The sequence below is a fragment of the Arvicanthis niloticus genome, chromosome 16 (assembly GCF_011762505.2).
Source record: "Arvicanthis niloticus isolate mArvNil1 chromosome 16, mArvNil1.pat.X, whole genome shotgun sequence".
Taxonomy (NCBI): domain Eukaryota; kingdom Metazoa; phylum Chordata; class Mammalia; order Rodentia; family Muridae; genus Arvicanthis; species Arvicanthis niloticus.
Window position 1 is genome coordinate 60,567,736 of NC_047673.1, and position 23,061 is coordinate 60,590,796.

The window sequence follows — 23,061 nt, forward strand, 5'->3', positions numbered from 1 at the left end:
ACTTCCTTGAATTGTTAAACTAGGAAGAGAAAATTTTATCAAAAGTTACTACTTATATTAATTGTCGGGCAAGATATCTATGATTCTGAGCACTATCAGACACAAGAAGGGTCAACTTAGCCTGAATTGTTATACCATAGTGAATTATTAACAGGATAGCATCTTGTTGCCATGGCTGCTTGTAGTCTCTGCCCTAGGGATGCTGGCAGAACTCTAAGTGAGCATACTCATCTCATACAGAAGTGAAAGGGGCTTCTCCAAGTGTTGACTTGAACTTACTTCACTGAAGAAGAAGATTCATTCCTAGCACAGGGAAGCTCAGTCTATGGTGACTGTCATTGCAACACAGCCAAACACAGGAGACCCAAAGACCTTTACAAAGAATTTCCAGCTGCCAGTGTGACAAAGCTCTAGAGAGACCAGTGCGTTATTCTACTCAAGATCTTCTTAGGAAGAGGCTAAAGACCCTCAGTTCTAGCATTGGTCCCTAGCTCATGTGCAGTACAAAGAAGTTCAGCATCAACTTCCCTTGCCTCCTATGGCAATAGCTACTGGAAAGACCCTCTTGGTAGTTATGCAAACTGAAAATGACTCTAAGGAGAGAAGCATGGAGGAAATGGGCTTGAGAAAGTGGCTCTATGGTAGACCTTATGCTAGACATGTGTGAGGCCCCTGTCAATCCTCATCACCACAAAGAAAACTCCACTGCTGAAATAATTTAAAAGAAACTCACCCCATTAAAAATAATACTATTTCACCTCATGCTTATGAGAAGAGGGTCCTTTAGACTCCTCTACACTATTCTCTGCCTTGTGCTTTCCAAAGGTAAAGTAGGTGTCAGATGCTGTGGTGAGAGCTGCTGAAAGCATAAACTCTGTGGTGTCTCTCCCACTGTAAGCATCATATTCAGACTGAATATAAGATGCATCCAAGCTGTGTACTAAAAAATGACGTGATTTCTCTCAACTTTCTTTCTACTGTGGCAGTTGTTTCTGCAAATTATGTCTTGTAGCATATAAATCAAGCATCATTATATCTTTGGTAATTAATAGAACTACAGGGAAAAGGTGCTGTCAGAGTAGCCCATATGGAGGCTGCTTGCACAGAATGCTTAGAATGGCAGTTTTCATTCCCCTGCGCTCCCTACAAAACTCAGACATCATTCATTATTTTTAAAAGTTTCTGAGTGAGCCAGTTATTTATTATTTCAAGATATTCACATTAAATGAAAGATTTAATAACCATGAGATAATACATGAATTATCAAATAAGTTGAAACTGAGAAATTCTATGAAGGAAAAAAAATCCAGATTGCCCTGATATTTAGTTCTCAAAACATAATGAAAGTCATTGAACACTGTATTTTTGTTGTTTTTAAACATGATCACAATTTATGGACACTGGCCCATATAGTGACATGTAGCCAATAATATGATATATTGATTATAAAGACCTAAATAAAAATCCAATTTATAACAAAGTCAAATTGCTGTTATGTGATTCGAGAGGAAACATATTGTGGAATAGGTTAAAAATCTTTTCATTTATAAAAACACACTACATGCATCAGCAGTTCATTTTAAAGAAACAAAGATCTTTCAGGTGATATAATTTGAATTGGAAATTTCTTAGAAATAATTCCTTAATTAAATCTGAATCCTAAAAATGTTTGGAAGCAAATTAAGAAAGGATATAACTACATGCGTATTTGATTTCCTTAGTGACTATTCTAGCAAGAATAAACCTCTTTTTATAATAGAATATGTAGAATCAATAGAGTACTCACTCTTAATCTTACCTGTCTCATACTGGAAAGGTTTTTTCAAGATAGATTTTAGCCGTCCTGGTGATCTTACTGCACTGCGGTGTATTTTAAGAGTGTTATTTTCATATTCAGAAAAAACATCAATCAAACGCTTTGAATTCTATATTGTTTAATTTCCTAATTTATATTACATCATAAATTATAAAAAAATCTATTAATTTGTTCTTCAAACTATTGATTTTGTTTAGGGACACTTTCCTTACCATTTTTTCTCATTTGAAAGAAGGAGAATTTAGCCCACAAAACTTAGACCAACAAAACCATACACAGATACACACACACACACACACACACACACACACACACTCACACATGTAAAGACACTAGTACCACTTCATCCTTTGTTTTAGAGGCTGTACTGACTGATGGTTTTTATCTACAGACTCAGTGTCAGTCTGTGCCCCTGTAGCAGCACATCAGCCTATCTCATGATACTTTGTTACTTTGTGCATATTTCACTAATGATGGTGTTACCACCCTAGAGGTCCATTTGTGGATTATCAAATAGATTTCTGTTACTGCTAGAACTCTTAAAAACCCACCATAGATTTTGTAATGTTCAAACTTCTCCATCAGAACTCATGCATGAATGAATCTTGAAACAACAATCTGCCCGTTTCTATGCCAAACAAGCATTTCTATGAACTCAATAAAATAATAAGAGCAAAGAATAATAAAACTTAGTGGACATTTGCAGGTTTCTGTGGAACTGTTTAGAATTCCAAAGAGAAGTTAACATGTGTATTTTGCAAGAAGTCTTTGAACAGTTTTGTGTACTGAAAATTTTTGAAACTTTACTTTTGATATTGGTTTTGGGGATTTGTGGTATTTTCAAACATGGAATCAAAAAGCAATTTAATAATGTTTAGAAAATATTTTGTTGATACACGGCCCAAATAAAGAGGACAATATAGCTGTCCTCTCTTGTGGAAGTCATTAATCCTAAGGAGCACAGAATTAGCTTGAAATACAACTTTTAATTTTCTACCACACCATTGTCTAACCTAGCTTCCTGGAAAGGAATGGATGGACCTTCACCTCTATGTTCATGGCCATCTCATGTGAAAGACAAAAGCCCCTTTGATAGAGAGTTAAATAATAGTCAGAGTGTCATTTAGCTCTGTGTATTCAGATAATCTATTGGGAGTCAAAAGATTCAATACTGTTGAAAACAGATCATGGGAATAGATCATTGATAGATGGAGCATTCTGAAAGACATGGGTGTCTCTCAACATCTATGGAAGATGCTGCACCTGACAAAAAGGTCCTTTACATGTACAGCTGGTGTCAAAGGAGGAAAGAAATTTGTTGGCATCCTGTAGAAATGACTGATAACTGAGAATCATCCCAAATTATGCAAGCTCTCAGACAAGAAAAGTATCTGAAATGATAACTACAAGTTCACAAATTGAATTCAGTAAGGCTTTGAAAAGCCAAAGAACCTTAGATGGACATCAATGTGCATAGTTAATCCCAGCAGGCTCTTTATCCAAACTGGCGAGTTGGTTCTTGGAAATGGTGGGTGAGTATAAATGTTCATGTTCATATGGACTACCCTGAGCGTGCTAAACATACATTCATAATCCTGTGGGACATGTAAGACACAGGTCTCAAAGTACTCCCAACTAGAATTTGCTTCTTATCTTTGAATTTACCTAGTATTAATGTATTATTAAAACTTACCAGGACAAAGGCCTCTGATCTTTAAAAACAATGTCTTCTGAGAATAAAAACAAAATATCTTTTATTACAAGTATAGAAAAACATTACATATAATAATGATCAGACTCATTGTTAGCATCAATTTCTATGAGAACAAGCTAGAGACTATTCTAGAGTAAATATTCATTTGTAGCAAATTACTTCATGTAGAACTATTCTATTCCCTGTATATTTCAAATCAAAGATGGCAGTAATTTATTAAACATTAATGCCTAAAAATAAATACCCATACACAATTGTGATGATCCTAAATGAACTCTCTCAGACTGATAGAGAGCACAATCCTCACCAGGATAATCAACTGGTTCAAAAACAACTTCTTGTGATTCTTTCTAACTCTTAACAGAAGTAACATTACCAAAACCATTTTATGAGGCCGCAATCACCCTGATGTGTTAACCAAATTAAGACTCAACCAAGAAAGAGGATTTCAGACAAATTTCCCTGCTACTACCAAGGTTGAGAAGGCCAACCAACACCAGAGACAACGGGATGGCTAATGGCAAGAACAAGAATACAATCAACAAAAGGCAGTGTAATATGGAGATGGAAAATCAAGAAAAGAGAAAGGGAAATACATATGCAAGTATCACCATCAGAAGTCAATAGATAAAAGAGACACTCTCAGGCACAGTAGGTACAATCGAGGAAATTCATACATCAGTCAAAAATGTGCAATCCAAAGTTTCTAACACAAATCATCCAAGATACTTGAGACACAAACCATCCAGGAAATTTGGGATACTATGAAAAGACCAAACCTAAGAAAAATAGTAATACAAGGAAAATATTCCCAGATAAAAGGCTCAGAAGGTATCTTCAACAACATCCCAGAAGAAAACTTCCCTAACCTAAAGAGAAAGATGCCTAAAGAAGTTTATAGTACAACCAAGAGATTATTACCCCAGAATATGAAATTTTCCAGCCACAAAATAATCAAAACACCAACTATACAGAAGAAAGGAAGAATATCAAAAAGCCATAAGGAGAAAAAGGCAAGCGACACAAAACATATAAAGGAGGACCAATCTCAATTACACCAAACTTCTCAACAGAGACTTAAAAGCCAAAAGGGTTGGAGAGATGTTTTCCAGACCTTAAGAGACTACAACTGTCAGCCCAGGCTACTATACCCAGCAGCATTTCCATTCAATATAGATGGAGACTAAAAGATATTCCATGACAAAACCAAATGGAAACAATACCTTTCTACTAATGTGTCACTACAGAGGACACTAGATTCAAAACTCCAACACAAGGAGAGTAACTACACTGAAGAAAACCCAAGAAGTTAATCATCCCACAGCAAAACCTACAGAAGAGAAACACACAACAACAACAACAAACAACAACAAAACAACAAGAACAAACAATCATTAATCACTGATACATCTCAACATCAATGGATTCACTTACCAAATAAAAAGACACAGTCTAACAGAGTGGATGTATAAACAGGATTCATCAATCTGTTGCATATAAACACACATGTCAGCAACAAAGATAAACACTATCACAGAATAAAGGGCTGTCAAAAGGATTAAAAATCAAATGGCCTTAAGATCCAAGCTGGAGTAACCATTCTAATACCTAAGAAAATAGACTTTCAACTAAAAGTAAGCAAAAGAAATGAGGAAGGATACTGCATACTAATCAGAAAAATCCACCCAAGGCACCCAAGAAACAATTGGGATGACCTTAGCTGTGACTCACCACATTGGGGATATGGACCCAAAATTTATTTTGTCTACAAAAAACATTCAGGCACAAGAGATGAAGCAGAGACTGAGGGAATGAGCAACCATAAGCAGCACAAATCAAGATCCATGTCATGAGCAAGCATCAGTCCATGACATTATTGATATTCTGTTATGTTTGCAGAGTTGTCCTCTGAGTGGCTCCACCCAGTTGCTCACTTGGACAGATACTGATACACACAGCCAAACAGTGGAGTCAACTTGGAGATTTATATGGAAGAATAAGAGAAACGATTGAGGACCCAAAATGGGATAGCAACTCCACAGGAAAACCAACAGAATAAATTAACAAGGACCCTCGAAGCTCTCAGGATATGAACCACCAACCAAAGAACATACATGGGTTGGGCCTAGTCCTTCCAGTACCCATGCGGCATATATGAAGCTTGGTCTTTGTGTGGGTCCTGAAGAACTGGAGCGAGGGCTATCCCAAAAGCTATTGTCTGTCTATAGGATATGATGTACTAAGTGGGCTGACTTGTCTGGACTCAATGGGAAAGGAAGCACCTAGCCTGGAAGACATGTGAAGTGAATGTTTGGGGAGATACACAGACTGGCCCTACCCTTGCAGAACAAAAGGGGAGTGGGCTATGGGGGAAGCATTGTGAGAGGGGAGTGACTGGGAGACAGGCAGTGAGCTGGATTTGAAGGGAGTAAGTAAAAAAAAAAACTTTGAATTCAATTAAAAAAGAAGAATGCATAAACCTGAGACATAGCTCTACAGTTAGGCACATTGGTGCTCTTCCAGAGGACTACAGTTCAGTTATCAGTACTGTCTGCAAAACTCCAACTCCAATTCTAGGAGAATGTCTTCCTGTGGCCTTGAGGGTCACGTATACATATATAATTTTAAAAATAAAATTATTATTTAAAAATGAAAAGAGACAACCTGGTATATGTATACAATGGAATTTTATTCACCTATTAAAACAAAGACATAATGAATTTTGAAGTCTATTTGATAGAACTTGAGAAGTAACCCAGATTCAGAAAAGAAGGATGGCATGTACTCACTCACAAATGCATATTGGCAATAAAGTACAGGATGACCATACTATCCTCCAGAGACCAGAGGAAGATAAACAAGAGGTAAGAACCAAGGCAAGGTTGTTTGATTGTGACTAAGAACAAAGACTAAAATAGTCATACGAGGCAGATGGAGGGAGGGAACTAGGTGGGAGTGGGGATGGCTATGGAAATGGGGTGTTTCAGTATCAGGTGTGTGGAGGTGCAGGGAAGATGTCCTGATGGCCATGAGAATGAATGGGAAAGAATGCAGGTGGCAGTGGTAGCGGTTGTGAGAGAAAATTCACATGTTTGTCACATTGCAAGCTGAAAAAGCCTTTGATAAAATCAAACACCTCTTCATGTTAAAAGTCTTGGAGACATTGGTGCTAACATTTGCATACCTCAACAAAATAAAGCCAATATACGACAAGCCAATGGCCAACAACCACTTAAATGAAGAGAAACTTAAAATCAGAAGCTAAACAAGACTGGCCGCCTACATAAGAGACCTCAAAGAATCGACCAAAGAACTCCTACACCAAAGGGGATAAACACCTCCAGCAAAATGGCTGGATAAAATATTAACGCAAAAATATCAGTAGCCCTCCCTTATATAAAAGATAAATGGGACAAGAAAACATTTAGTGAAACAAAACCCTTCACAATAGCCACAGATAATACAAAATACCCCAATATAACTCTAACCAAGCTACTGAAAGACCTGTCTATCAAAAGCTTCAAGTCTCTGAAAAAGAAATTGAAGAAGACATCTGAAGATGGAAAGATCCCATGCTCATGGATGGACAGGATTAACATGGTGAACATGGCCATCTTACAAAAATCCTTTTCAGATTCAATGCATTTCCCATCAAAATTCCAACACAATTATGTACAGAACTTGAAACAGCAATTCTTAGCTTCCTATCAAAAACAAAATGCAGAATAGCTAAAAATACCTTAAATAATAAAATAATTTCTGAATGTATCACTATCCCTCATCTCAAACGTACCACAGAGCAATCATGGTAAAGACCGCATGGTATTAGTATGGGAACAAACAAGTTGATGCCTGGAATCAAATCAAAGACCCAGACATGAACTCACATACCCACTAACACTTGATTCTGACAAAGAAGGTAAAAGCATACAATAATAAAAAAAGAAAGAAAACATCCTCAACAAATGGTGCAAGTCTAACTGGATGTCTACATGAGGATGAATGCAAATAGAGCCATAGTTATCACCTTGCACAAAACTCAAGTTCACATGCACCAAAGACCTCAACATAAACAGGACAGACTAAATTTACTAGAAGAGAAGGTGGGAAATAGCCTGGATACTTTGGTACAGTAGACAATTTCATAAGCAGAACACCCAATGTCTTAGGCTCTAAGATCAAAAATTGAAGAAAGGGGACTCATGAAACTGAAAACCTTCTGCAAGTCAAAGAACACAGTCAATAGGATAAAACGGAAGCCTACATTTTGGGAAAAGATACCCACCAACAGCACACTTGACAGAGAACTAATGTCTAAAATATATAAAGAACCCAAGAAGTTAGGCACTCATAAACCGATTTAAAAATGGGGTAAAGAGCTAAACAGACAATTCTCAATGGAGGAATCCCAGGAGGTTGAAAAACACCTAAATGTGCAGTCTTTAGTCATCAGTGTAATGAATGTCAGAAGGACTCAAAGATACCATCTTACACCAGTCACAATGGCTAAAATAGAAAACTCAAGTGACAGCACATGCTGGCAAGCATACTAAGCAAGGGGAACACTCTTTCATTGCTGGTGAGAGGGCACACTTTTACAATCCCTTTTGAAAAGTAATTTGGCAGGTTTTTTTTTCCTGAAAATTAGGAATAGTTCTACCTCAAGACACAGCTAGTCCACTCCTGGGCATACGCCCTAAAGATGCTCTACCAAACCACCCCGAAGACACTTGCATAACTGTGTTCATAAAACCTTTATTTGTAATAGCCAGAAACAAAAAACAACCTAGATGGCCTTCAACTGAAAACAATGGATTAACAAAATGTGATGTCCCCTTCCACCCCTCTGCCGGATCTGAGGCCTGGCACAGATCCCCCCTCCCCCACCTGGGCTGCTCCTGTGTGAACACCGGATCCCTCCTGAGACATCCTAGAGGGTCCACTGAACCCAGAGCTATAGGTAAGAACACCCCCACACTGCCCTACCCATAGCTGCGTTCGGGAGTGCTCAGATTCCAGCAGACACCCAAACCCCACCCCTGCGGAATACCACCTTTCTTCTGCCCCTCTCTCGGATCTGAGGTCTGGAGCAGACCCCTGCCTGGTCTGCTCCTGTGTGAACACCAGATCCCAAGACATTCTAGAGGGTCCACTGAACCCAGAGGGGCAGAGGAATCACTGAACTCAGAGCGACAGACAACATATCCCGAGACATCCTAGAGGAGCCACTGCACTCAGAGCAGTGGATACCTTATCCTTAACAACAAGGAATCCGTGAAATTTGCAGATCCATGGATGGGATTTGAAAATATGATCCTGAGTGAGGTTTTCCAAATCCAGAAATACAGGCATGGTGTACACTCACTTAGAAGTGAGTGCTTTCAAAAAGCCAGGATCAAAAGTAAGTGTTTTAGTTAGAAGAGATGACAGAGGTTCTGGTTAGTCAACAGAATGATGGACTGGGTATTAGGACTATCTTGTACCTCACTGGTACAATTAGTAATAAGTATGCTCTAATTGTATTTTGAGAGAAAAGTTCTACTTTAACAGGAAGAGTGATATGTAGGAGGAGCTAAGTGGGAAGGAGTACTGAGAGGAAGAGATGGAACAAGGAGAGAAGATGAAGAAGAGGAGAAGCTAGGTGATGAGAGAGAGAAAGAGAGAGGGGGCATGGAGGCAGTTGTTCACATGTCTCCACCAGTCAAAGATAATTTTTATATCTAGGTTGGGTATTGGGTTACGCTTCTGATTGAGCATTACCAAACTTATAAATCCTTTGATTAACATTTTTAAAAAATCGTATAAAAGCAAAAAGGAAAGGGGGGCATGGAACAGGGGTGTTCTAGGGAGGAAAAATGGGGAAAGGGGATGGCATCTTAAATGTAAATAAAATATAAAATAAAAAATAAATAAATAAAAAAGAAAAGGAATATGCACATTAAGAAAAAAAAAGAAGTGAGTGGTTTTTTTGGCATAAAGTATAGAATAATCATGCTAAAATCCACAGACCTAAAAAAGGTAAATAATGAGGGCCTGAAGTAAGATGCTTGAATCTCACTCAGAAGGGAAAATAAAATAGACATCAGGGGTCGATTTAGGGAGGGAAATTTGTGGAGGATGGTTAGAGGAACTGAGGTGGGGAACAGGTGTACGGTGAGAGCAGGGAGAAGAGATACCACATGGGAGGCATTTCTGTGATGAGACAAAGACCAGAGTCCATGGGGACTCTCAGGAATCTCTATTGGTGAGTCTAGCTGAGTCTACTAGCAGCACGTGATATGGAACCTGAAGTGGTCATCTCCTCTAGCTAGGAGGGACTTCCAGCGGAAGGAGGAGGATACCCATGCTCTCACAAAAACATCCTACCTACAAGATATTCAGGGATTAAAATGGAACGGAGATGAAGGGAATAGCCACCCAATAACTGGCCCAACTTGAGACCTACCCTGTGGGAGAGAGCCAGTCTTTGACATCATCAATGATAATGTGCTATGCTTGCAGACAGGAGCCTAGGATAACTCTTCTGAGAGGCTTCATCCAGCAGAGGCTGGAAACAGATGTACACACCCACAGCCAAACATCAGGAGGCATTTGGGGACTCTTTGGAAGAGTTGGGGGAAGGACACTGAACTCAAAGGAGGACAGTGTGGTTGAGGGGTCAGGGACACCACAAGAAAACCTAAAGAATCAACGAATCTGGGCCCATGAGGGCACACAGAGATTGAACCACCAATCAAAGTGCATGCATGGGCTACACATAGACCCCCCTCCCCATATGTAGCAGATATGCAGAATGTTCCTCATGTGGTTTCCCTAAAAATGAAGTGAGGACTGTTTCACACTCTGTTGCCTGCATTTGGATTCCTTTCTGCGATTTGCCTGTCTGGTCTCAGTGGGAGAGGAGCTAAAATCTGTACTCTTATTTAGGGTAATAGGGCCAGCTACTGTATACTACATTTATATTCACTATAAAAACCTTACCATTTTTGAACCTGACATGTGTCAGTCTTCTCTTCTCTCTTCTTTTCTTACTTGTCCTGAAGCAAAGGTTTTAAAGTTATCATTATTTTGCTCTTCATAAGAAAAACATTTAGCTAGTGTTTTAAGTACTTTATATATGATTCCCTACTGTATCTTAATTTAGATGTTTACAAACAATATTTTTTGAAACAGGATCTCACTCTAGCCATGGTGGACTGAAAACCACTCTATGGACCATGTTGGCTTTAATTCACAGAGATCTGTGTATCTTCTACTTCCCAAGTTCTGGGATGAAATGCATGGGCCAACAGAACTAGACAAACAATGTTGAGTTCAGTTTTCAGCAATTGACTATGGTCTCTCCCCCCCTATCTCTCTCTCTCTCTCTCTCTCTCTCTCTCTCTCTCTCTCTCTCTCTCTCTCTCTCACACACACACACACACACACACACACACAAGGCAAACCTTTAAAGACAAGATTGGGCAGGCTCAGGGTGGAACAGCTCTTGACTCTTCTGGAAGACTAGGAGGAAGAATTCCAGGCCTGGAGGAGCTAGGAACTCCAGAGGACGACCAACAGAATCAAATAACCAGGACCTTTGGGGGCTCTGTGAGCCTGAACTACCAACCAAAGAACAAACATGGGATGGATAGACACCTCCCTGCATGTATGTAGCAGATGTGCAGCTAGGTCTTCATATGGGTCCCAATCAACTGGGATGGGGGCTATTTAAAAAAACTGTTGCTTGTACATAGGATATATCCTAGCGGCTTTGCCTTGTCCATCCTCTGAGAGAGAGGGAGTGCCTACCCTTGCAGAGACTTGAAGTGCCAGGGTGTGGATACATAGGGGGTCCCCAACTGCTCAGAGGTGTATTGTAGAAGGGACAGGGAAAGACTGTAGAATGGGGTGACCAGGAGAGGTTCAGTGAGCTAGATGTAACAGAAATAAGAAAAAAATTAAATTAAATTTTTGCAAAAAGAATTAAAGATTTGAAATAGAGTGAGCTATCTCTAGCAAGGCTCGCCATAAAGCACAGAGCTATGTGCTTTAAGATAGAAATAATGGCTCAACAGAAACAGATACAGATGTGTACTAAACAGAAACGTTCAGCATAAACAAGTGTATTTCCTATGGAAAGGGCATATGGCATTGTAAGAACAACCTTTTTCAGAGATAAACATTCACAGAATTCAAAACAAGATTTATAATGCTAAAGTACCAGACTCTGTGGAAAGAAATGAACTAAGTACATCCACTTTGAAAGCTCCATTTGAATGTGGAAGAAAAATATCTTGAACTGTAGAATCACCAAAGTTGCTGGGTACTTGTATAAGGACAGTTTAGAGACCATCTTTCTCCCAGCGAAAGGTAGTTTTCTGCTGAGTTAGACATTTCAAAACTCAGACCATTAGGAAACACTATTTGTTGCCTGGGATTATGTATGGTATAATTCTTAAAAATGTCTTATGCTGTCATCTTTGGGGTCCTAGGTTATACAATTTCAGACATAGAAACAGTGGGTGTTTATCCATGTTAGACCACTTGCCAATGACACCTATGACCCTTAATTCAGTGACAAACACTGTCACAAGCAAAAATACCTCAGTGAAGCAACAATTGATCTAGTTTGTCCTTTGGCTTGGTTGATGGTGCATGAGGTGAACTACTCAACTAGAGATCCCTGGGGCATGCTGTTCTTTGGTTGTGGTCAAACAGTCTCTTCTCCAGCTCACACTTCATGTGTGCTAAGCTTTCTAACTACATGCCTCTGAGTTTCTCGCAATCTTCCTATCATTTTAATATTCCCGACTTACAAAATTGTCACCCTCAAGAACAGCACTAAGATTGAAGAAGAGAAGAAACAGTACCTGTTTAACATTGCACATGCATTTGCATAATTTGTTTCTAAAAATTTTACCATTTCAGGTTTATTGTTAAAAGCTGCAAGTTCCACAGGTGTTATGCCAAACTGTAAAGAAAAAAAATATCACATTTTACAAAACGACTTGTTTCTCAACTGAAAGTTCATCACAGATTTTGTGAACATAAATACACACTGGAAAGAGTCACAAGAGACCATTTATGCTACAACACCTGTCACTTTCTCACACACTGCTGTCTTCTTCCCTTTGACACACCTTTTCCCTGCCCAACATTGTCTATGAACACCACTCCCTTCCAGAACTCTCCCCAAACACTCAATGGCTCCAGTCATCTTAGATCCATGGAGTAGGGCCTCCATTGCCACAGCCCTGAGACAGAGAGTACAGTTTGGTAGGCCCCTGTTGAAGGAGTGTGCTCAAGAGGTGTCTGGAGCAGAGTTTCTCAATCTGTATTTCAAATACATTTCTTTTCTAAACTAAGAATTATCTCACAATCTCAACAGCATCTCCTATGGACACCAACACCTTTTAAAAATTAAATAATGCTTTTTGCATAGTTTCTCCAATGATCAAATTTCCTAATTTGCCTATCACCTCTCTCGTTTTCCTGTCTACCCTCATCCCTGAGCAAAACCCACATCAGTACCTTCTTTGCTGCAAGACATTTTAATTTATTTTACAATCATTTAACTTGCAATGAATTTCTTTGTATTGTCTGTGTATATATGATGTGTGTGTGTGTGTGCCCATGTGGTCCTAAATACTTTATTTTTGAATTTTAAAATCAACTCCAATTCTGAGACAAAATATGCTGTGCTATGTTTTTTTTGTTTTGTTTTGTTTTGTTTTTTTTTTTGAACTAAGTACCAAAATTTATGAAAAACCCTATTTAAAGAAAATAGCATTCCTCTGAAGATACTTAGTGAGAATGCTTGAGCTTCTGCATGTAGAAAATAGGTCTGAATGTCACTGCTAAAAGTGTATTGGGAACGAAGTTGAAAGATCTTTACCCGATTTTTGGCTTCAAAATCTACGTTGTGCTCAAGGAACATTTTTACAATTGGTATGTTACCCCTGGATACAGCGTGGTGGAAAGCTGTATTTCCGTTGACATCTATCAGGTTTGGATCAGCATTGTGGCTGAGCAATAAAGAAACACAATCCACATTTTCTTGCTGGGTAGCCTGTGGAAATTGAGCAAAGAAATACATGTTCAATTCAAAAGAGTCAAGACAGATATGTCTACCATTGCACTTAATAGGTTCCCTTCAATCAAACATAGAGCTTCAGTTATGCATATTATCCCTCTATTTTGACACAAGGTCTTCTTAAGGACTCCAGGCTTGCCTAATTAGATAATCTCCCCATCATATCTCTTTACAAGTGGTAGAATTTAAGGATTCTGCCAACACACCTAGATATTCTAAAAATTCAGGTCTGTGCTGGTTGGCTGCTACAGTGCAGAGATTGGTTAGCTGGTTAGGTTTTGTTCTTTTTGCCAATTTGACATAGGCTTAACACACCTGAAAAGATCCTCACTTGAGGAATTGCCTCAAGCAGATGGCCTCTGGCCAACTATGTGGAGTATCTTTTTTTTATATAATTCAGATAGAAGTAGGAAAGCCTAGGATCTTAGGGGTGGGGCACACCTGGGAAGAAAGTTCTCACTTGTTTTTAAAAAAAAGCTGAGCAAGCCTTGGTAAAAGCCATGGACAAGCTGCATTCTCCTGTGATCTTGGGATTTAGTTCTTCCCTCTGGTTCCTGATTGGAGCTCCTGCCTTGGCTCCCCTTGAGAATGAAGTGTGATGTGTAAATGTAAGCCAAATAACCATTTCCTTTCCTGAGTTGGTTTTGGTCAGTGTTTTATCACAGCAACAGAAACCAAACAAGGACACACTCTAATCCATTACATGTCAAAACAGATGGCCAATAGTTACCTTGATCAGGGGTGTGCTGCCTTCATCATCCTGGATGTTAATATTGGATTCGTTTTCTAGTAACAGTATCACTGCTTCAGGATGGTTGTGGGCACATGCATAGTGTATGGATGTCCTGCAATGGAAAGGACATTTAGGGACATTTTTGAATGCTAAATAAGAAGCCCATCACCTTTAACTACTACATAGTATGAAGATAATTTCCTTCTGATGTAAGAAAGTAACCAGAATTTCCTTATTTATTTCTGTCTACTCAAATGTTCATTTGCTGTGTGTGCTAGGGAAATAGTGCATGGCTGTCCCCATTTAAGGGAGGTGTTCTATCACTACCTTCATCCCTGCACAAAGCAGTCTGTCTGACTCCTAGAAGAGTTCCCAGTAAATTGATCTCAGTTTGAATTTAAATCCTACTCTAATATCTGGCTCTTACTAGTTACTACTTGGGATTTCTATGAGCTTCATGACTCCATTCCCAGGAACCACATGGCAGCTCACAACTGTCTATAACTCCAGTTCCAGAGAATGTAGCACCAGGTTCTATCACACATGGTGCACAGAAAATACACATAGACAAAAGTCCTTTGTGTGTGTGTGTGTGTGTGTGTGTGTGTGTGTGTGTACAAAATTTCAGTGTAAACATAATAATAAAATGATGAAGTTTCATTAAGGCCCAGGTGCTGCTGTTCCAGGATGTGCAGGTCTCATATGCTTAAGACCATTTCACAATATAAAACACAGGGGTCCCCAGTTAAAGTGAGTCTAAGTATGACCTCTTTCCTTTCTAAGGATGTAGCCCTGGAAGCTGATTTCTCTCCCTGCTTGGCCCTGAGTGCCCCTAACATTTTTCACCCCCTCTGCACATGCCCCTCAAGCAATTTCATGCCCCATTACCTGCCCCTCCTATCATATTCATCCACATGATGTTGACTGGACTGGATTAATCTCTGCATTATATCATGGTCACCCACATTGGCCACTCATTGTAGTGAACGCATGGGGTAATAACCGATCAGGTAGAGGGGAAATTTCTTCTTTTTCTGATGATGCATGCTTCTAAAGCCCAGACATGAATGCCACAGGCAGGTGTACCAGCATCACCTTTTGGGGACTTGTATTGACTGGTCATTGTAATTGAGATTGTTCTGCATTATTAGGGCCTAGGGCCACCTAAGACATTTCCCTCTCTTCCCTCCCCTTTAGCTGATCGCTGCCTCCCAAGTTCTACAATAAGAGTTTGCAGAAGAAAAAGGCAAGTCTTGCCAGTGAAACACAGGAGAGTCCTGCCAGTTCAGTATGAACTGAACTGTGCTTCAGCACCTAGCAGTACAGCTGTGCTGGCACCACCACAGTGACATGCTGTGAGCACACAATGGTGCTGGCTTAGCAGCTGGACCCTATGCTTATGCTCTGTGCATGCCTGCCTCAGTCTCCAGGGCCAGGAGCCCACCCTCCTTGGTCCATCTGCAAAGCACTGTCATTTTCAACTGTTCAGTAGATCTACCTGTATGGCCTTCAAAGTGAATAGTGAGAGGAATTAGGTGATGGTTCAGGTACTTAGTAGCTCTGTAGCCCTGGGAACATGTGACCCCAAGAATAGCTTGATGGTATTTCCTCCCAGAAGTATTTTGTTCCCCTTTCTAAGGAGGACCTAAGCATTCACACTTTGGTCTTCCTCCTTCCTGAGTTTCACGTGGTCTTTGAATTGTACCTTGTGTATTCTGAGCTTTTGAGCTAATATGCACTTATCGGTGAGTGCATGGCATGTGTATTCTTATGTGACTGGGTTACCTCACTCAGGATGATACTTTCTAGTTCCATCCATTTGCCTAAGGATTTCATCAAGTCATTGATTTTAATAGCTAAGTAGTAGTTCATTGTTTAAAAGTACCACATTTTCTGTATCCATTTCTCTGCTGAAGGACATCTGAGTTATTTCTGGCTTCTGGCTATTATAAATAAGGATTCTATGAACATATTATGTGTCCTTGTTATATGTTGGAGCATCATTTGGGTATATGCTCAGCAGAGACAGAAGCAAAGGCCATCCAGAGACTGCCCCACCGGGGGACCCATCCCATATAAAGTCACCAAACCCAGACACTATTTTGGGGGCCAAGAACTGCTTGCTGACAGAAGCCTAATAAAGTTGTCTCCTGAGGGGCTCTGCCAGAGCATGACAAATACAGAGGAGGATGTTAACAGCCAACCATTGGACTGAGCCTGGGGTCCCTAATGGAGGAGTTAGAGAAATGACTGGAGGAGCTGAAGGGATGTGCAACCCCATAGGAAGAACAACAACAGCAACCAACCAGACACCCCAGAACTCCCAGGGACTATTCCACCAACCAAAGAGTACACATGGAGGGACCCATGTCTCTAGCTGAATATGTAGCAGAGGACGGCCTTGTTGGGCTTCAGTGAGAGGAGCGGCCTTTGGTCCTGTGAAGGCTTGATGCTCCAGGGTAGGGGAACGTAAGGGCAGGTAGGCAGTAGACGGTGGGTGGGTCGGGGAGCACCCTTATAGTAGCAGTGTAGGGGGAGATAATATAGGGGTTCCTGGTAGGGAAACTGAAAAGGGGGATAACATTTGAAATGTAAGTAAATAAAATGTTCAAAAAACACGCACACACACAAACGCACACACAAAGGGACTGGACTGATGGAAAAAATCCCGAGTTAGCAAATCCAGCTATCATTTATCTTATGATTAATTTTCCAGTGTTGTACATTAGTGTTAATGGCCTCTATATTAAGAGAAATCTAGACTTGTGGCTTGGCTGATAACAGCTCTAGTTTTGTTTGTAGAGCACTGAGTTTTGATTCCTAGCTCCAACATGGCAGCTCACAACTGTGTATAGCTCCAGTTCCAGGGCATCAAGCACCAGATTCTATCACACATGATGTATCAAAACTGCATATAGGCAAAAACGCCTGTGTATGTGTGTGTGTGTGTGTGTGTGTGTTTCTGTCTACTAAATTTCAGTGTAAATGTCATAATAAATTGATGTAGTTTCATTAAGGCCTGGGAGATGCTGTTCCATGGTGTGCAGGTCTCATACGCTTAGAGCATTAAGCGGGAATACAATGAAAAGGAACCTAAGCATGACTATTAGGATTGAGCCCTGACAGTTGATTTTTCTCCTCACTTGGCCCTGATTGTCCCTGACAATTCCCACCCCTGTATACCAATCCCCCCTCACCAATTTCAAGCCCCATTACCTGCCCCTCCTATCAGATTCATCCACATGATGTTCATTGGAGTGGATTAATCTCTCCAGTGTATCCAGGTCACCCACAGTGGCTGCTCGTTGCAGTGGACCGACTGGGTCATATCCATTGTGGTACACGACAAATTTCTTCTTTTTCTGATGTTTCATGCAACTACAGCCCAGACAAGAACTCCACAGGCGGGTGTACCAGCGTCGCCTTCTGGGCAATGTTGTTGTCTGCCCATTGTAATTGAGGTCTTCCTCCATTATTGAGGCCTAGGGCCCCCCCAGGCCCTCCTTTCCCTCCCTTCTCTACCTTTTAGCTGATTGCTGCCTCCCAAATTCAACTGAAAAAGTTTGTTCAAAAAAATACCAAATTTTTACTAGTGAAACACAGGTACGTCCTGCCAGTTCAGTGGCTATTGAACTATGCTTCAGCACCTAGCAGTACAGTTGTCCTGGCACCACCTGTGACACGCTGTGAGCACACAATGGTGGCTCTGAGCACACAATGGTTCTATGCTTCTGCTCTAAGAATGCTGGCCTCAGACTGCAGTGGCAGTTGACCACCATCCTCGGTGCCTTGGCAAATCTCTGTCATGTTTGACTCTGCAATAGATTTACCTGAATGGCCTGCATTCAAAGGGAATACTGAGGGGACTTAGGGGATGGTTCAGGTTATTTGCAGCTGTGTAGCCCTGGCAAAATGTAGCTCTAAGACCAGTCTGATGAAGCAAAAAAATAAATCATCCTGAGTTAGTAAACCTAGACCCAATACCACAAATATTTTATGTGTTCTCTTTAAGGATGTTTGGGTTTTTTAATCCTTCCCTTGTCCCTCTTGCTCCTGCCTCACTCACTATGCCCCTGCTTGCTCCAAGCCCTGCTCACTCCAGCCCTGCTTTCTCCTGCCCAAAGTACATTGTAGCTTTGTTCAGACACCCATATGAGGGCATCAGATGTCATTACAGATGGTTGTGAGTCTCCATGTGGTTGCTGGGATTTGAACTCATGATATCCTGAAGAGCAGCAGTGCTCTTAACTGCTGAGCCATCTTACCAGCCCAAGGATGTTAGTTTTTAAGGATCTTATATGAGAACTATAATCTGAGTAACCACAGTGGATTCCTACCTGGTAAGAAACCAGTGGGGAGAAGAATATCTTCCAAGGAAGAGGAAGTAGTGTATAGTGTTATGAAGAGATAAAGAAAAGCTAGAATAGGAGGGTTTAATAAGAGGTAATTGGGAGAGACAGGTAGAGGCATAGCGTACACCCTTCCACCTCCATCGCCTGTTTTAGGCCCCATTACCTGCCCTATTATATTTATCCTATTATATTCCTCAAGATGGTGTTGACTGGAGTTGATGAGTGTCTCCGTTGTATCCAGGTCATCCATGCTGGCAGCCCATTGGTATGGGCCCATGCATTCATATCTGATAAGGCAGAGGCTCAGTTTCTTTTGGTTATACAAGCACTCACACAACCATGGCATGCAGGCCTAGGTAAAGGAGGAAATAAAAGGAGGGACAACAAACACTAAAAGCCCTTTGGAAAAGTATATAGAAATCAGCTATTCTAGAAGCTTCCTCTGTGTGTGAGTGTGTGTGTGTGTGTGTGTGTGTGTGTGTGTGTGTGTGTGCACGTGCACATGCAAGGAATCCATATGGAGTCAAAAACTAACAGGAGACAAGGTTCCAACTAGATTGTGCCACCAAGTTACACCTCCAGTAACAGGAATAGGTTACAACCCATTGAGACATTAACCAAGGGTCCTACAGGAAGCTTCAACTATCACAGGCTAGCGACAAGACTATTGGTTGGTCTACATAATGTGATGTTAAAGACTGATTTCTGAAGGTAACATTTCTGTCATCACAGTGGAATAGGTTGAGCTGGGGTCTGTCTTGACTCTTCAGCTTACTAACCAGAGTTCGTAATACTGGAAGGTGACGTGTATGCTACTGGAGGACAAAGGTAAGCCTCAATATCCGTCAACTACAATCCCTGCAACTTATAATAACACCTACAAGGCAGACCACAACCATCTTCAAAACTAATTATAGGAGATCCAGAACCCTCTTGTATCATCACAAGCCCAGACATATACAGAGTACACACTTACATGTAGGCAAAACACACATACACATGAAATAAATATAATCTTTCAATAATAATAGGTTTACAGGTTGGTAGTACACTTATGTACTAAGTTCATTCTTGAAAAGTACACAATCTGCTATACAATCTAGTAGTGCTTTCTTAGTATGACATTGAAATTACGCACCCATCATATTATTTGTTTTAGAAAACATTTTTGTCTTTGAGAAGATACTCTGTGGTCTTTAGAAGCTACTCTTTATTCCTCCAGACCCTACCCCCTATCAAGTTGTTAGTCAGCTCAACCTAACTCTCTTTGATGACAGAAGTGTTACCTTCAACAATAGGACCTTAAAATCAGGTTGTGTAGAGCACCAATAGCTTTCACAGTAGCCTGTGATATGTAGGGGTTTCTGTGGGTCCTTTGGTTAATGAGTAAATAGGCTGTAACCCAATCTAACTTCTGCTTTAGATTTCTTATTCTTTTGGTTTTTGTTGTTGCTGCTGTTTGATTGATTGTTGGGTTTTGGTTTAGGTAATTTTTGTTTGTTTGATTTATTTTCAAGAAAGTGTGTGTGAGAGAGAGTTTGTGTGTGTGTGTGTGTGTGTGTGTGTGTGTGTGTGTGTGTGTGTGTATAGCCTTTGATGTCCTGAACCTAGCTCTGGAAACCAGAATGTTCTCAAACTCATGGAGACATACATGCCTCTGCTTCCTGAGTGCTGGGATTAAAGTTATGAGGAATCGCCACCCTGCTCCTTCTGGGTATTTAATAGAAATGAAATCATCTAATATAGAAATATCCCCTTTTTTGGTGTTTGGATTCTTTCCCAGAGTTTAATGTTTGTAATCTTTATTTGTGTTATAGGATAGTATCAATACCTCTTTCCATATCTAGATACTAGTACACTGTATTAATACACCCCACTTTGGTTACCCATTCATCACGCTGTGTTGTTTTGGGTTTCTCTCTTTTGTCTTTTATAACTTCTATGCACATTCAGGTGCTCGAGGCTCTACTATTTCATATTTACAGTTCCAACAGGAATAAGAAGGTTCCCAGTTCTCAGTTCCTTTATAGTCTCACATGTGCTCTAGCACTTGTAGATGACAAGTGCTCCACCACTGACCTACATGCTCAGCATATATACATATGTTATATGTAAGTGATAACTTTATAAAACTATGTATAAAATATATTTGTCCATGTAAGGTAATCTGGACTGTTGCCTGTTAACTCCAATCAACTATTTCTAAATAAAACATAGAGAACACCCTTATAATAAACTCCAAGCCATGAATTTGCTATAGTCCCTTAACTCACAGACTGACCATCTCAAATCAGTTTAAAAAAAAAGTTAAAGAACTGGGTCTAAGCTTTGTATTCCTAAATGTGTTATACTGGTACAATGCCTATGAGAGTAACAATATTCATCTCACTCTTATATCACTAAGAAGCTCATGCCAATGAAAACCTTAAAATTTGTAATCAAAGTAAATTGGTGCCATTTAAGAATTTATATCTTCATCTTGATATTAATTATACAGATTTCTACTAATAGGTTATGGCTATGCAATTAATCCCTAGCTAATCCTCTCTATTCCCACAAAACCACTACTTTTCCTGGGCCAGAAGGCAGAAGAACAGATGCTCCAACGTTTTGAAGTAGAGTGAGTGTTCAGGTGTTCAGAGGTCTCTATAAATTGGCTAAGTTTTAGAAGCTATGCTTTGTGCTTCCCACAATTATAGTTAACTCAGTCATTCTGGATTTCTGAAGGGGTTGAAAACTTATAGCTATTTACCTTGAGAGAAATGATTTGAGTGGATGGTCGTCAGCTGACATTCATCCTAAAGCCAGGTTCAGAACTAAATGTTTTAGTTAGGATAGATGACAGAGGTGCAGGTTAGTCAACAAAAGGATGGACTGGGTATTAGGACTATCTTGTACCTCACGGGTACAAATGGGCATAATTATGCTCTAATTGTATTTTGAGAGAAAAGTTTCATTTTAACAGGAAGGGTGATGTGTAGGAGGAGCTAAGGTAGGAGGAGTACTGAGTGAAGAAAAGGAGTAAGAAGAGGAGAAGAAGAAAGAGAGGAGAAGCTAGGTGATGAAAGAGAGAAAGAGGGGGGAGACAGGGAGGCAGATGTTCAAGTATCTCCACCAGTCAAAGATAGTTGTTATATCTAGGTTGCTCAGTGGGTTACACCTCTGATTGAACAATACCAAACTTATAAAACCTGTGATTAACATTTTTTTTAAAAAAATGTATAAATGCAAAAAGGAAAAGGGGACATGGGATAGGGGTTTTCTAAGGGGGAGAATGGGGAAAGGGGATGGCATCTGAAGTGTAAATAAAATATCTAATAAAAAATAAAAATTAAAAAAAGAAACATATTTGTCAACTCCAGTCCACTGCTCTATGAACTGAGGTATTGAAGTCTCCACAAAACAACTCGATAAAGTACTTGCAGACTGAATGCAGGATCACATCAAAACCACCACCCATCATGATCAAGTAGGCCTCATCCCAGGGATGTGGAGATGGTTCAGTTTACAAAACTTCATCAAAGTAATCTGCCATATAAACAACCTGGAAGAAAAAAATCAGGGATTGAGGGTAAAGACTGGGGGAATGACCAACCAATAACTAGTCAAACCTGAGACCCATCCCATAGGCAAGCACCACTCCCTGACAATTCAGGACAACTCTGTTATACTTGCAGACAGGTATGTAGCATGGCTGTCCTCTGAAAGACTTCACCTGCCAGATGATGCAGACAGATGCAGACACCCACAGCTAAACAGTAGGTGGAGCTTGGGGACGCCTATGGAAGAATCAGAGGAAAGATTGCAGCCCTTAAGGGGACTAGAACTCCATGGGAAGACCAGCTGAGTTAACTAACCTGGACACTTCTGCTTCTCAGAATCTCAACCACCAACCAAAGAACATACAGAGGCTGGAGTTAAGCCTCCCAGTCCATGTATAACAGATGTGCAGCTTGATCTTCATGTGGGTCCTGAACAACTGGAGCAGGGCCTGTCCAAAAAGCTGCTGCTTGTCTGTGTGCTATGTTCTTCTAGCTGGGCTCCCTTGTCTGGTCTGAGTGGGAGAGGATGCACCTAGCCTCACAGAGACTTGATATGCCAGAGTGGGGGGATAGCAAGGGGCTCCCCACCCAATCAAAGGTGAAGGTGAGGGGAAAATATTGTGGAATGTGGTGACTGGAAAGGGGCAGAGAGAGAGAGATACAGTGAATAAGTAAAAATATAACATTGCATATTTTATGTCTATTTATACATTTTCTAGTATAGTGCTCTGAAGAGAGAGCAAACCAGAAAGATGGACGCAGTACCTGCCAACAGCCAAAGGCAAGAAGGGCACATCTGTGCTGGGAAGCTACAAAGCAGTGGACCAGG

General features: G+C 40.4%; 1 protein-coding gene across 1 annotated transcript; it reads right to left on the reverse strand.

Moving 5' to 3' along the window:
- Window positions 1-14: 14 nt before the first annotated feature.
- On the reverse strand, window positions 15-18,034 carry LOC117722068 (uncharacterized). The gene is made up of 8 exons (XM_076913737.1): window positions 17,555-18,034; window positions 14,336-14,450; window positions 13,408-13,581; window positions 12,383-12,483; window positions 10,512-10,567; window positions 3,510-3,546; window positions 1,799-1,860; window positions 15-19 (listed from the first exon to the last, which is right to left on the reverse strand). Exons 1-8 carry the CDS (start codon window positions 17,809-17,811, stop codon window positions 15-17), a joined length of 807 nt encoding a protein of 268 aa, XP_076769852.1. The 5' UTR covers window positions 17,812-18,034.
- Between the last annotated feature and the right edge of the window lie 5,027 nt (window positions 18,035-23,061).

Bases quoted from the DNA above. Each gene is read 5' to 3' on its own strand.
- LOC117722068 (XM_076913737.1), bottom strand. From the start codon at position 17,811: ATGGAGGAAGACCTCAATTACAATGGGCAGACAACAACATTGCCCAGA. The intron at 10,568-12,382 runs GTACTGTTTCTT...CCTTTGCTTCAG, and splicing joins GCATGTGCAATGTTAAACAG to GACAAGTAAGAAAAGAAGAG. The intron at 1,861-3,509 runs GTAAGTTTTAAT...AATACACCGCAG, and splicing joins GATCAGAGGCCTTTGTCCTG to TGCAGTAAGATCACCAGGAC.